Raw genomic sequence first — 15,154 nt, forward strand, 5'->3', positions numbered from 1 at the left:
AGTGAATGGGGCTTCCCTGGTGGCGCGGTGGTTGAGAGTCTGCCTGCTAATGCGGGGGACACGGGTTCGGGCCCTGGTCTGGGAAGATCCCGCATGCCACGGAGCGGCTGGGCCCGTGAGCCACAATTGCTGAGCCTGCGCGTCTGGAGCCTGTGCCCCGCGACGGGAGGGGCCGCGATAGAGAAAGGCCCGCGCACCGCGATGAAGAGCGGTCCCCGCACCGCGATGGAGAGTGGCCCCCGCTTGCCGCAACTGGAGAAAGCCCTCGCACGAACCGAAGACCCAACACAGCCAGAAATAAATAAATAAATAAATAAATAAATAAAATAAAATCAAGTAAAACTTAAAAAAAAAAAAAAAAAATAAGTGAATGAATGATTAGATGGATGGATGAGCAGATGGATGGATGAATAAATGAATGAATAAGAAAACTAATTCAGTTCAGGGCTTATGGCCTACAGAAAGCTTTCCTGGATCCAGCCTGATTGGAAAGCCTGGGACGTACTGTACTCTGATTATTAGTGCACTTGACTGTCTCCACACTAAGCTGTGAGCTCCTGGAGAATATGGACCATGCCCTGTTCCACTTCATATCCCTGACTCTAACCAAAGGCCTAGCACATTGTGACAATTTGATAATTCTGTTTTAAATTAATGGATCTGAAAACATGGCATGTTTGAAACGCATATTTTAGGTTTTAAATAAATGAAACAGGTGTCACCTACAAAAAAAAATAGTATTAAATATTACCTTCCATAAATATTTTACATTGAAATTTGGCTTTTCTTTTGTTCTTTATGTTTTGTTTTTAGATAATGAAGTTTATGCCTGGGGCAATAACTCAATGGGGCAGTGTGGGCAAGGAAATTCCACGGGTCCTATTACTAAACCAAAGAAAGTGAGTGGCTTAGATGGCATAGCTATTCAACAGATCTCCGCTGGAACATCACATAGTCTGGCATGGACTGCTCTTCCTAGGGACAGGTAAATGTGCTCACGTTTAAAATTTCTTGTGTTTTAGGGCTTCCCTGGTGGCGCAGTGGTTAAGAATCCGCCTGCCAATGCAGGGGACACGGGTTCAAGCCCTGGTCCGGGAAGATCCCACATGCCGCGGAGCAACTAAGCCCGTGCGCCACAACTACTGAGCCTGAGCTCTAGAGCCCACGTGCCACAACTACTGAAGCCCGCGTGCCTAGAGCCCGTGCTCTGCAACAAGAGAAGCCACTGCAATGAGAAGCCCGTGCGCTGCAACTAGAGAAAGGCTGCGTGCAGCAACGAAGACCCAAAGCAGCCAAAAATGAATAAATAAAATAAATAAATTTATTTAAAAAAATTTCCTGTGTTTTATTAACAGCAGAAACACTAATAAAAGCAGAAATAATTGTACTTTGTTCATAAAATACCTTTCTATTTCTAGTATTGATTTTTTTACTGTCCTAGACATGCCATCTCGATTTCTTTCATTTTAATTGTTGAGGTTAGATATGTTTCATAAGCAAGAAGTTATACCGTATATTAAGATATTGTCTTAATTCAAGTGTCTTTTAAACATTTTGAACTCCTTCCCTGTCTCCAGATACTGATCTTAAATATTGTGGCCACATATCAAGAGGAAGTTAAATTAAAATAATCAAAATCAGAACTAGGTTTTATTGATTTTTAACAGTTAATTAGCTTCCATGCCCTTTATCTGGTTGTTTTTTTGAAAAGAAGCAGTGGCCATACTTTTAAATAAAGGAAGTTAGTTTTTGCAGAAATTTAGCTTTTTCCTAATGTGATAACCATATCTTTTTTAGATAATCAGGTAGGTAATTTTTAGCCAATATTTGAAGATTGAATTTTAAGAAATTTTGAGGTTATTTCAGCTATTTTCAGATGTATATGGGCTAATTAATAACTTAGAATGTATTATATTTGTATTCTAGACCTTTGATTCAGATGGGGTTTATTATATCATTCTAACCAATTTAAAACATTTATAGGTAATTACCCTCCAAAACAAAACCGAAAATATAATAAATTGAATACAAATAATTTGCTGTTAGTATTAAATCTGCAACTTCTCACCTTATATGTAGAAAATTGGTTTCCAAGATCTTGAAAATTTTCACAAGAGTTTTCAAGAGGTTTTCTTTTAGTAGATTTCAGTATATCACTTTACAGAGTCAGACTATTTTTCCTAATATGAACTATACATCTTATAGGCCCTAAGAACCAGAAGGGTCTATAGTAGATCATGTGGCTCAGCCCTCTGACTTCAGGTGAATGAATAGCCAGACCTTGCAAAATAAGTAGTGGTTATGTATTTTCTTCTTGAAGAATTCTAGAGATAGCCAATTCTTGGTTTTCCTCAGTTGCTAAAATGAAGGGTTTTATCACCTTTATAATCAGAAAGGTCTTCTGTATATCTTGTTAACATCTTTCAACTTTAATAATGGTTTAATTTTTGCTTTTGATTGTGTGAAAGTTTCATGTTAAGGCTTTTTCATGATTTTCTTATGCTTCCTTCTAGACAAGTTGTTGCCTGGCACCGACCTTATTGCGTAGACCTTGAAGAGAGTACCTTCTCACACCTTCGTTCATTTCTTGAGAGATACTGTGATAAAATAAACAGTGAGATTCCCCCGCTCCCTTTCCCTTCATCAAGGTATGTTATATATATGTGTATTTGTGTGTGTGCGCACATGTGCACACACATCTATTACTCATTTTGAATTTTGAGTTATTCTTATTCAATTTATCCCTCAATTATATGAAACTTCTTTATAATCTAAAAAATGAGCTAAACTTAGGTACTTACTGATAATAACCTTTAGAAAAATTTATCCATAATGTCATGAATCATGTTTTTAAAATTACTGTTAGTCATAATTTGAGAAAAATTTTAAAGAGAAAAAAATGTTATCCAAACTAGATAGCATGTGCTCTTTTATATTCCAGAAGTTCATAGCAGTTTATTTGGTTTCAGGGAACACCACAATTTCCTCAAGCTGTGTCTGAAGCTGCTTTCAAATCACCTTGCTCTTGCGCTTGCTGGAGGGGTAGCTACCAGCATTCTTGGGAGACAGGCAGGTCCGCTTCGAAATTTACTCTTCAGACTGATGGACTCAACTGTCCCAGATGAAATCCAAGAGGTAAGAGTATAGGACTTGTAAATCTGTAGCTCAGCCACATCTCTCCCTGAGGTTGTAGCTCACAAATTCAGCTATGTATTGCAAAACTTCAATTGGATGTTCTTTCCGTTACTCCTGTTTTCTTGGTGGGAGTAAATTTTTTGGTGAACTTGTCCTTTAAGACAAAGGTCAGACGTCGCGTCTGAGAAACCTTTCATTCCCTGCTGTCCTGCCAGGTTTGGTTTCTCTCATGTATGTTCCCATCACATCACATTGTTTTGTAATTGTCTACTTACAACTATGTCTGTCTTTTCTACCAGAAGATGAATTTCTGAGCACAAAGACCCAATTTTATTTTTAATTTTATTTTTATTGTGGTAAAATTTGCATAACATAAGATTTGCCATCTTAACCATTTTTAAGTGTGTAGTTCAGTGGTATTAAATACATTTATACTGTTGTACAACCATTACCACCATTTATCTCCATAACTCTTTTCATCATACAAAATTGAAATTCTGTACCCATTAAATAATAACTCCCTATTCTCCCCTCCCTTCAGCCCCTAGCAACAACCATTCTTTCTTTCTCTATGATTTTGATACTCTAAGTATGTCGTAAAAGTGGAATCATACACTGTCTTTTTGTCACTGGCTTATTTCACTTAGCATAATGTTGTCAACGTTTATCCATGTGAAGTAGCATATGTCAGAATTTCCTTCCTTTTTAAGGCTGAATAATCTTTTGATATTGTATATATTAAATTTTTGCTCATCTGTCATTTTTATGACCTTGGATTAAGCAATGATTTCTTAGATATGATACCCAAAGCACAAGCAACCAAAGAAAAAAGAGATAAATTAGACTTCATCAAAATTAAAAACATTTTTATGGTGGTGCTGGAGAGGGGGTGCTGAGCTGTTGGGTATGAAGAGTAACAGAACAGACTGTATTTGCACTTGAAACTGCTTCTCAAGTTCAGATCAGGCAAGGAACAAACCTTGAAACAACCAACAAGACCAAAGAAGAGTACACTTAAGTTGAAGACACGACACTTGATCTGAAACAAGAAGTTTGTTCCTACTGAGCAGCTTTGAAAGAGCACTTCCCAATGCTGCTAGTAGTCTTTGTTTAAAAAAAAAAATTAAAAACATTTTTGCTTCAAAGGACATTATCAAGAAAATGAAAATACAGCTCACAGAATGGGAGAAATATTTATAAATCATATGTCTCATAAGATTCTAGTTTACAGAATATATAAAGGATCCTTACAACTCAACAATAAAAAAGACAAATAATCAGAAAATGAGTCAAGAATCTGAGTAGACATATCTCCAAAGAAGATAGACATAGGCCACTAAGCACATGAAAAAATGTTCATCGTTGGGCATAAAGGAAATGCAAATTAAAATCACAGTGAGATACTGCTTCACGCCCACTAAATGGCTATAATCAAAAAGACTGGTAATAGCAAGCATTGGTGAAGATGTAGAGAAATTGGAACCCTCATGCATTGCTAATGGGAATGTAAAATTGTACAGCCACTTTGGAAAACAGGTAGTTCTGTAAATAGTTAAACATAGAGTTACCACATACTGCAGCAATTCCACACCTAGGTCTATATCCAAGAGAATATAAAACATGTCCACACAAAAGCTTATACATGAATGTTCATAACAGTATTATTCATTGTAGCCAAAAAGTGGAAACAAACAAATGTCTGTCAACTGGTGAAGGGATGAACAAAATGTGGTATGTCCATGCAATGTAATATTATTCAGCCCTAAGAGGGAATGAAGTACTGTTGTACAAGCTACAACATGAGTGAACCTTGTAAACATTATGCTAAGTGAAAGAAGCCAGGCACAAAAGGTCACATACTGTATGATTCCATATATATGAAATGTGCAGAGTAGGTAAATCCATAGAGACACAAAGTAGATTAATTGGCTGTCAGGGGTTTTGGGGGAGGGAGAGATGGGAAATGACTGCTAATGGGCACAGGTTTCTTTTTGGGGTGATGAAAATGTCCTAAAATTAGATAGTGGTGATGGTTGCACAACTCTGTGAATATACTAAAACCCACTGAATTTTATACTTTCAAAAGGTAAATTTTATGATGTGAATTATATGTCAATTAAAAAAAAAAAAGCAAAAAAGATACAGTGATTTTCCAACTAGAGGGACATATCCCTGGGATGTAGGTAGAAGGAATATTAACCTGGTGGTGAATGGGAACTTTGAGGATTAAATTTTACCAGGAACGAGGTAGTACAATATTTTTAAAAGGTTGAAAAGTATTGGAATAAAATCACGAAAGTAAACTTAAAAAAATCTATTTTTATAATTGTTTATTCATTCCTTGAGTCTTCTTTGTAGCTACTCCTTAGGATAATCCTTTGGAGGTGGATTCTCTCAGGATGTGTACAGGGCTGTTTCTGTTCCTCTTTCTTTATCCCTGAAACTTCCGGTAATTTATCTGTTTGCAGCAGTCAGTGCTGCTGCTGTTTTTTTGTGTTTCTTCCTTTTTTGACACTTTATTTTGAAGCAGTTGTAGACTTAAGGAAAAGTTGCATAAGTAATAGAGTTTTCACACATGTCTCAACCAGCTTCCCCTAATGCTCATGTCTTGTATAACTACAGTACAATTATCAAAACCAACAAATCAACATTGGTTTAATACTATTAATTAAACTAAACACCTTATTAGAAATTTTATCAGTTTTTTGCTAATGTCCTTGTTCTTTTGCAAGATCCTTTTCAGGATCCCATATTACGTTTAATTGGACACTTTATGAATACTGGTCAGTTATTTTATTGAATATCTCTCTGTTATTTTTCATGATTGGACTGAGGTTATGTGTTTTTGGCAAGAATACCACAGAAATGATGTGCCCTCAGTACATCATATCATGTGGTTCATGATATTGATGTGTCTTATTACTGGAGATTTTGACCTTGATCACTTGGTTAAGGTGGTGTCTGCTGATTTCTACATACATCAGTAACTTCTGAGAGAGGGTAGGTAGAAAATATATTCTTTGAGAATATACTCACACTTAAATAGTTTGTGAATTGAATATCTTCATGAATAGTTGAGGCATAGTAGTCTAAATTGTAAATCATTTTCTCATAAGAATTGTGAAGTCATCTTCTAGCTTTCAGGTTGTTACCCAGAAAATCAACACTATTCAAATTTTTGATCCTTTTATGGAAATCTTTTTCTCTCTGGATTCTGTAGCAAGTTCTACTTGTTCTCTCTGTTTTCATATTTTAGAATGATATGAACTGATGTGGGTCTGATTTTATCCATTTTTGTGTATATTTGGGTAGACTCTTAATTTGGAAACTCAGAGCCTTCAGTGTTAAGAAATTAGCTTGAAGTGTATTGTTGATTTTCTCTTTATTGTCTTCTGTGTTTTCTCTCTGTCTCTGGAACTCATTATTGGGATAATAGACCTCCTGGACCAGTCCTCTGTGTCTGATTTTTTTTAATGTCTAATTTTTTTTTAATTAATTAATTTATTTTTGGCTGCGTTGGGTCTTCGTTGCTGTGCGTGGGCTTTCTCTAGTTGCGGCGAGTGGGGGCTGCTCTTCGTTGCGGTGCGCAGGCTTCTCATCGCGGTGGGTTCTCTTGTTGCGAAACACTGGGCTCTAGGTACGCGGGCTTCAGTAGCTGTGGCTCGCAGTCTCTAGAGTGCGGGCTTCACTAGTTGTTGTGCACGGGCTTAGTTGCTCCGCGGCATGTGGGATCTTCCCGGACCAGGGCTTGAACCCATGTCCCCTGCATTGGTAGGCGGATTCTTAAGCACTGCGCCATCAGAAAGGCCCCAGTCCTCTTAATTTTCTTATGTTTTCTTTCCTGTTTTCCATCTTTTCTCCCCTCTACTTTATGAGAAATTCAGTTTTTATATTCTGACCCTCCTATTGAGGTTTTTATTTTTTATGTCATATTTTTAATTTATAAGAGCTCTTTTCTTAATCATTGAGTGCTTCTGTTTTTCTAATTCAGCATCCTTATTTTAGTGGCAAAGAAGCTATGATCCAGAGAAGTTATGGGGCCTAAGATAATACAGCTATTTTTTATGCTGTTCCTGATACCTGGACCTTTGTTTGGCCAAGGCCTGCTCATTTTTCAATTTTTAACCTAAATGCCCAATCCTCAGGGAGACCCTCCATGATGAACCCATAGACCATGTTAATTGCCTTTATGTATGGGTGCTCACTCAGGTTTGCATTTCTTTTTACTTTGTCCATGTGACTCCTTTCACACTTAAAATTACTTACTCAGAATCTCTTTTTCCTACTAGACTGTATGCTTATGAAAGCAGGGCTTTTATCTGTCTTGTTCATTTCTACATCCCCAGCACTTTGTAAAGAGCTTTACCAGGCTCAGCACTATAGACTCAACACTAAATATTTATTGCATAATGACTAGTTACTTAGTGGCAAATCCAAAATATATATATATATATATTTTTTAAGTCTTTATTGAATTTGTTGCAGTATTGCTTCTGTTTTATGTTTTGGTTTTTTGGCTGCGAGACATTGGGATCTTAGCTCCCCGACCAGGGATCAAACCCGCACCCCCTGATTGGAAGGCAAAGTCTTAACCACTGGACCGCCAGGGAAATCCCCAAGATATATATTCTAAGTCTTCTTTTTTTTTAATTTTTTTAATGCATAAATTCTTTTTTTTTAAAGATTTATTATTTATTTATTTATTTATTTTATTTATTTTTGTCTGTGTCGGGTCTTAGTTGCGGCACGCAGAATCTTTGTTGAGGTATGCGGGATCTTTCACTGTGGCGCATGGGCTCCTCGTTGCAGCACACAGGCTTCTCTCTAGTTGTGGTGTGCAGGCTTCAGGGCACATGGGCTCTGTAGTTGTGGCGTGCGGGTTCCAGAGCGTGTAGGCTCTGTAGTTTGCAGCACACAGGCTCTCTAGTTGAGGCACGTGAGCTCAGTAGTTGTGGCACGTGGGCTTAGTTGCCCTGCGGCATGTGGGATCTTAGTTCCCCGACCAGGGATCAAACCACGTCCCCTGCATTGTAAGGCAGATTCTTTACAACTGGACCACCAGGGAAGTCCTTCTACGTCTTCTTAAAGACATCTAAAGAAGGACTTGGTGTGCTTTCTTTTATTCACATGCCTCCTTCTTTAGACTTCCATGATCCACCTTCTTTAGACTTCTTTGCTCTTAATAGTCAGTGGATTTATTTTTTATGTTTTTCTGTTAAAAAGATAAGAACCAGGCCAAATAAATCTGCTTTTCTTTTTTATATTAGGTGGTAATTGAAACTCTGTCAGTGGGAGCAACCATGCTGTTACCTCCATTACGAGAACGTATGGAATTACTTCATTCTCTTTTACCCCAAGGACCTGATAGATGGGAAAGCTTATCTAAAGGACAGGTGAGCCTTTGCATGGTATCTAAGTAAATCAATACTATATTACAAAAAAAAAAAAAAATAGACTGAGAGGGAAATAAAGCTAATCGATTGCCATGTGTTCAGGGAATAATACTTAACTTGATGAGTCTGGTAAATCCTAGTATTTAATGTTTTCTGATGGAAGAGTTCCCAGATTTCTAATGAAAGTGAAGCAAGTGATAACTTATTAAATGATTTGGGGCTAATTATTAAAATTATGTCTAATTTTTCCAATGTTGCTCACACTGTCAAACCAGAGACCTTTTAGTTTATTTGTAGTATTCTGAGTTGAAATCAAGGGCATGTGCTGCTGTTGGTTCCATGCCCAGAACTTTGAAATAGCTTACATAAAAAGTAAAACAAGATGACTGTTGTGAAAAAGTACTTGATGATATGAGTATGCTTCTTCTTTCCATTTTTATTATCTTATGTACGTTAAACTAAGTACATTTTGCTCCACCAAGTAGAACAATCAATTGTCGAGTTATAGATTTGAGGGAGAAAGTGGTATACTGGCAGTATAATAGCCACAGATGCTTTCCAATGAGTATTTTGTATTAGTTTAGATTTCAAATGATTTATTTGAAGCATTAGAATAAATAGTTTCATTGGTAATTCTGTAGAAGAATGTATAGTGTAATTTATCTGTTGACACTGCCTACTCCTCTTACTTATAGTGCTAAAATCATTATGTAGAGTGTGCCATTTTAGCTTAAGAGTTTCAGGTAGTAAAGGATGTAATAAAACACTATAAGTTGCAATTTCTCAAAAGGTATTAGTGGGATAGCTTTTTAAAAAATTACAGACTTCCTAAAAGATTATTGTTCATTAGGATATTAAGTGGATTAGTTAGCATCATTAGTATATATTTCCCCCCCCCCCCGGGATCCTTTTTTTACTCTTCTAGTGCATTTTAAGCTAATTATTATTTGTTCCTATTTCATCGATGGAAATATTTTTCTTTAGAGAATGCAACTGGATATTATTCTAACAAGTTTGCAAGATCATACCCATGTAGCCTCCTTACTTGGCTATAGCTCACCCTCCGATGCTGCTGACCTCTCTTCTGTATGTACTGGCTATGGAAACCTGTCGGATCAACCTTATGGCACTCAGAGCTGCCATCCAGACACCCATCTGGCTGAAATTTTGATGAAGACTCTCTTAAGAAATTTAGGATTTTATACAGTAAGTTGCTCTTACTTCGTAGTTAAAAAAAAAAAAAAGAATAAAACTTGGGTTGGTTTTGTTTTTTTTTTTGGAGGGGGTAGGGATCACTTCAGGTCAAGGTATTTTGACATTTAAACGCTTATGAAATAAGTAAAACTAAACTCCACTCCCCGAAAGGGGGGAAATATGTCAGATCTTCTGAAATATTGTGGGTGCCAAATGACTTATAGTTGAGAGTTCCAAAGAGATTTGTTTTGGAATTTTACCAATTTTTTTCTGATATTAATGTACAAGAATAAACAGATAAAAATACTCAACAACATTTTGCAAGAGAAGAAGAATGAGGAAAGGATTAACCTTACCAGATATAATCTTATAATTAAACAATGTGGTTTAAATTGTTTAAAAATGGGCTGGTCAATTAATTAAAATTATTATTTTATTAAATTATTAAAAATAGGCTGGTCAATAGGAGAGAAGACAATGGACAGTATAGCTTTCTCTGTATTAGGATGCCCTTAGTTCTTACTCCCTGGTGTTTCTTAGATCCGTCACTTTTTTTCTTTCCATTTCTGTGGGTTCTAATCCATGCCATCACGACCTAATGGTAATAGCAGTGTTATAGCTGTTGTCACTGTTGCTGGTCTCCTCTCAGCATCCAACTGCTAGAATAACCTTGTTGTATTCAATAACCTCATTTTATTAAATCAGAACTTTTTCAGACCCTTCATCATTTGGCTTACACACCACACTCATCTGAACTCATGCGTGGCACACCTATTTCCTCTTTTCTCTTCTTGTCTACCAATCTATGACTTCTTTAACACTTGACTGTTCTTGGAAGCCTTGCTCAAATAACCTTTTCTAACCATGTAATTATAACTGCATACCTCTCATCAGTTTTTAGAGTCAAAGTGTACTATGTGACTTAACTTTGAATAGTTTGTGTATCATTTCATATTGTCTCCTACTCCTATTCAGGGTCAGGTCTGTATATTCTTTTTCTTCTGTACAAGTCTTAGTGTTCTGTTCTGCCCAACTTAAAAGGTTGTTGACTAAGTCAGAGTGACAGTTGTTCCTGTAGAATTATTTTCTTTCAGATTTAAGGATGTAAATTTGAGCTGATGTTTGGCTGCAAATGGAATGGGAACAATGTTACAGTGTATCCATTTGGTATTAACTGAAATTTTTCCCCAAAGTTGTATTAAAGTAGTGCCTTTTTTATGCCAATAAGGCTGAGGTAGATGTGTATATTACATGGAAATGGAAATAAAATACTAACTGCTTTTAGGCTGAAAATCATAAATTTTTGTTTCTTTCTGATGTAATTTAACCAAATTTGTCATGTTCTAAGATTTTAAAATAATGGTGCTGGTCTTAGTCTGTTTGGGCTGCTGTAATAGAATACCACAGAGTGGGCCGGCTTATCTATAACACAGATTTATTTCTCACAGTTACGGAGACGGAAAGTCCAAGATCAAGGAGACAGCAGATTTGGTGGTGCCTGCTTCTTGATTCATAGACAGCCGTCTTCTTGCTGTGTTCTCACACAAGGGAACTCTCTGGGGTCTCTTTTGTAAGGTCACTAATCCCATTCACGAGGGTTCTGCCCTCATGATTTAATCAGCTCCCAGAGGCCCCACCTCCAAATACCACCACATTGGGGATTAGGTTCAACATAAGAATTTTGAAGGGACACAAACATTCATTCAGTCTCTAGCAGTGCTAATTTGGCTGCTTATAAAGGTGCGTATATAGGAAGGGCCTTAAAATGTTCTGTGACTCTCTCTTGCATATTTATAAACAAAGACCATACTTTATGCATAAAGATGTTCATCACATCATTATTATAAGAAAGAAAAGTTGGAAACAACTGAAATATCTAAAAGTTGGGGAATGGTTTAAGTACATTATGATATATATACTCAGTGGAATATTATGTCTCAAATTTTATGTACATATGGCTTATGAAAACATGTAAAATATTTGTGGATCTGAGAAAAGAGAAGACTAAAAATAGAATATGCAGTATTATGAAAAAAATGAAAAGTCACAAAAAAATCAGGAAAGTAATACACACAAAATATTAGATACGGTGGTTGACTAAATGGTGATTTAAAGTTTTTTAAAATACAGTTTTGGTATTTTCTAAATTTGTTACACTATTTCTGTTTAAAAAAAATATTTTTAACTTGAAATAACTTAAAACTCCCACAAGAATTACAAGAAACTTTCAAAGAACTCTCCTGTACGCTTCAGCCAAATTTGCCTTTCCTTGTTTCCTTTCTTCCATCCATCATTTGAGAGTAAACTGCAGATGTCATGCTGGCTATTCCTAAGCACTTATATTTCTTAAGAGTAAGGACATTCTCTTACATAACAACAGAACAGTTATTGAATTCAGGAAATTTAACATTGACACAGAACTGTTGTATAATACACAGTCCATACTCAAATTTCTACAGTTATCCCAGTAATGTCCTTTCTGGCACCCTCCCTCTGCCCCCAAATCCAGGATCATACATTGTATTCAGTTGTCATGTTTCTTTAGGCCACTTACTTCTTTTATAATCAGAAATAAATTTAATTTCTAAGAATTGTGTTCTTAGAAATTCAAATATGTGAAAACAAAACCTTTACATAGGAGGTCAGGAAAGCAATAGCATTAAAATGTTGAAATGTGTTGTCTTTGGGTATTGTTTTCCTTTTTCTTGTTTTCTGCATTTTCAAAGTTTTTGTGGTGAAACCACAAAAGGTTTTGTGGTGAAACTTTTTTTAATGGAAAAACAAATGGAAATGGCTTGATAAATCTTACCACCTTATAGCTAATGACAACATAGCAAAGATTTAAAGATTAATAATGGGAGAAAGGAGACAATGGCTTCTTAAATCAGAATCATTTATGGTAGGACATTAATTTCACTTTCAAACACTTCAAATATAATCTTAATTTATGTATCATTTTAGGATCAAGCATTTGGGGAGCTAGAAAAGAATAGTGATAAATTTCTACTTGGAACATCGTCTTCAGAGAACAGTCAGCCTGCTCATCTTCATGAACTGCTGTGTTCACTGCAGAAACAGCTGCTGGCATTTTGCCATATCAATAACATTAGTGAGGTATGTGATTCTTTGCCTTTTATGGTCTTTTCTCAGGGACCTTGAAACTCAGATATTTGGGTAAGCCACGATATTTTTCTACCTTGAATCTTCCAAAGTAGTAATTTAGGAACTTTTTTCCTCAGAACTCAAGCAGTGTGGCATTGCTTCATAAACATCTTCAGCTCTTGTTGCCTCATGCCACAGATATTTATTCACGTTCTGCAAATTTGCTCAAAGAAAGTCCTTGGAATGGCAGCGTTGGAGAAAAATTAAGAGGTGTGTTTGGTACTGGGTTTCATATTTAATCAGTGGTTGTAAAGCAAGAGTTCTGGCCTTTCCAAAGCTTTAAGAGGGCTGGAAACCTCTGAGTGGAATAGGAATGACGTTGAATCTCCTTTGTTATCGAAGATCCCTTTGATCTTGGTTTTGGGGTGATGGCAACAGTGATTGATCTGATTAATCTTAAAAGATGCTAATTGGTGTGACAGAGGTCTAATTTAAAGGAATTAGATGATATATACTCAAAAAGATTTAATATTAAATGGCATAAAGTGAGATTTTCATCTCTTTCTTTACCTTTCTTTAGCATTTACCATCTCTTTCTGTCTTGAAATGCTTTCTTTTCTCTGGTCTTCTGTGTAGTCACAATCCTGTATTTACACATATCTCTTTGACCACTCTTTTTCAGTCTGTTCCTGTAAGCTCCTCTTTTTTGGGCATGCCCTTTAATGTTTAGGATCTTCTGAATTTTGCCCTCAACCCTCTTTTCTCTGAGAATGATCTTATCTGGTCCTGTTGTCTTTAACCGCCATGTGTATGTTGACTCCCATATATGCATCTAGCTGAGAACTCCTTTTTTACACAAGAGCCTTTCTCTAGTTACCTACTAGGTGCCTTTTCTTGATTATCCCAAAGATAGGTAAAATTTGGTAAGTCTGTCCAAAAGCAACTTATTTCTGAAGTTTCCTCGCTGAACAAAGAAATAAATAAACTGAGAAACTAAAACCATTGCTTACTAGACACTTGCATTTTGTTGTTCCACAGGCATCTAAAATTTAATTTGTTCAAATTGAGTTCATCTCTGAATGGTCTTCTTGCCCCCAAATACAATAAAATATTGACACAGAATTGATTAAAAACCAATACAGATAATTTAAAAAAACAGATGTTTTGAGGTGATTTTAATTTTAAAAAAAGTGAATTTGGTTTAAAAAACATAAAAGACTTCCTACAGTAGAATGTAAGCACCATGAGGGCAGGAATTTTTAGTTCTTTGTTCACAGCTGTACACCTTTCACCTATAATAGTGCCTGGTATGTTGTATGTGTTCAATAAATATTTCTTGAGTAAATCTGAAAATGAGAATAAATTTGTGAATGAGAAATTGATAATGCATTTTAAGGGAAGCAGCTATAATCCTTTGAATTTGTTGGCACAAGGATATTTGTGCTTTCCCATAAAGTGTCTGTTGGTGACACTTTCTGAAAGTGAGTAAATACTAACCCAACCCTAGCTACCAGAGAGTTATATAATAATTCAACAAAGAGTTCTAGGCAGAAATAGTATTTATTAGTTTTTTTGTTTTAAGTTTGTTTGAAACAATTGATGCCTGTTAAATTTCTTACCCTTCATAGATGTGATATACGTCTCAGCTGCAGGCAGTATGCTCTGCCAGATTGTTAACTCCCTACTGTTACTCCCAGTGTCGGTGGCTCGGCCTTTATTGAGTTACCTCCTCGACTTGTTGCCACCTCTTGACTGCCTTAATAGACTCCTGCCAGCGGCCACTCTTTTAGAAGACCAAGAGTTACAGTGGCCTCTTCATGGTAAGTAAAGATAATAAAGGAGCAAATAATGCTGTTGAGAAAAGTTGTTTCTCTTGCATGCATCAGGTAAATCATATCTGACACTTGGTTATTTAATGTAATCAAAAGATAAAGTTGTTACTGTCTAAAAGCTTATAGTGTGAAGTGGGCAGCTGAGGGGAAAATTTAAGAAAGTTGCTTATATATAAGTGTCACGAATAAAGTCTTTATCTGATCATCAGGCTTGAATAGTATATTTCATTGATTCCAAGACATGCTTTTCTTCAAATTTTGACATGGCTTAATTTGGATACATCTTACAGTGGATGATAGGAGGCGTTGTTTCATAAATCAGTCAACAGCATAATGACACATTTTACAATCAATGAATTGATTTGTTTTATTTCTTAAATGCAAACGTTTTTAGTTTTAAATCTCTATTCGACAGTAAAATATTTTGTATTTTGGTTGGGTATGTAGATAACTGAATGTAAAAGATGGAAATTGGAAACCTATCTTTCTGTGTTTTTC

General features: G+C 36.0%; 1 protein-coding gene across 1 annotated transcript in view; it reads left to right on the forward strand.

Annotated features, from left to right (window-relative positions):
- The window catches only part of HERC1 (HECT and RLD domain containing E3 ubiquitin protein ligase family member 1), a 205,360-nt gene that overhangs the window by 75,944 nt on the left and 114,262 nt on the right, over nucleotides 1-15,154 (forward strand). Inside the window, exons 10-17 of the mRNA XM_057542678.1 lie at nucleotides 814-985; nucleotides 2,514-2,648; nucleotides 2,970-3,135; nucleotides 8,403-8,528; nucleotides 9,513-9,734; nucleotides 12,684-12,836; nucleotides 12,962-13,094; nucleotides 14,453-14,644. Of these exons, the coding sequence (XP_057398661.1) occupies nucleotides 814-985; nucleotides 2,514-2,648; nucleotides 2,970-3,135; nucleotides 8,403-8,528; nucleotides 9,513-9,734; nucleotides 12,684-12,836; nucleotides 12,962-13,094; nucleotides 14,453-14,644 (1,299 nt within the window). The remainder of the gene's footprint in view (nucleotides 1-813; nucleotides 986-2,513; nucleotides 2,649-2,969; nucleotides 3,136-8,402; nucleotides 8,529-9,512; nucleotides 9,735-12,683; nucleotides 12,837-12,961; nucleotides 13,095-14,452; nucleotides 14,645-15,154) is intronic.

Source organism: Balaenoptera acutorostrata, chromosome 3 (genome assembly GCF_949987535.1).
Source record: "Balaenoptera acutorostrata chromosome 3, mBalAcu1.1, whole genome shotgun sequence".
Classification (NCBI taxonomy): Eukaryota; Metazoa; Chordata; class Mammalia; order Artiodactyla; family Balaenopteridae; genus Balaenoptera; species Balaenoptera acutorostrata.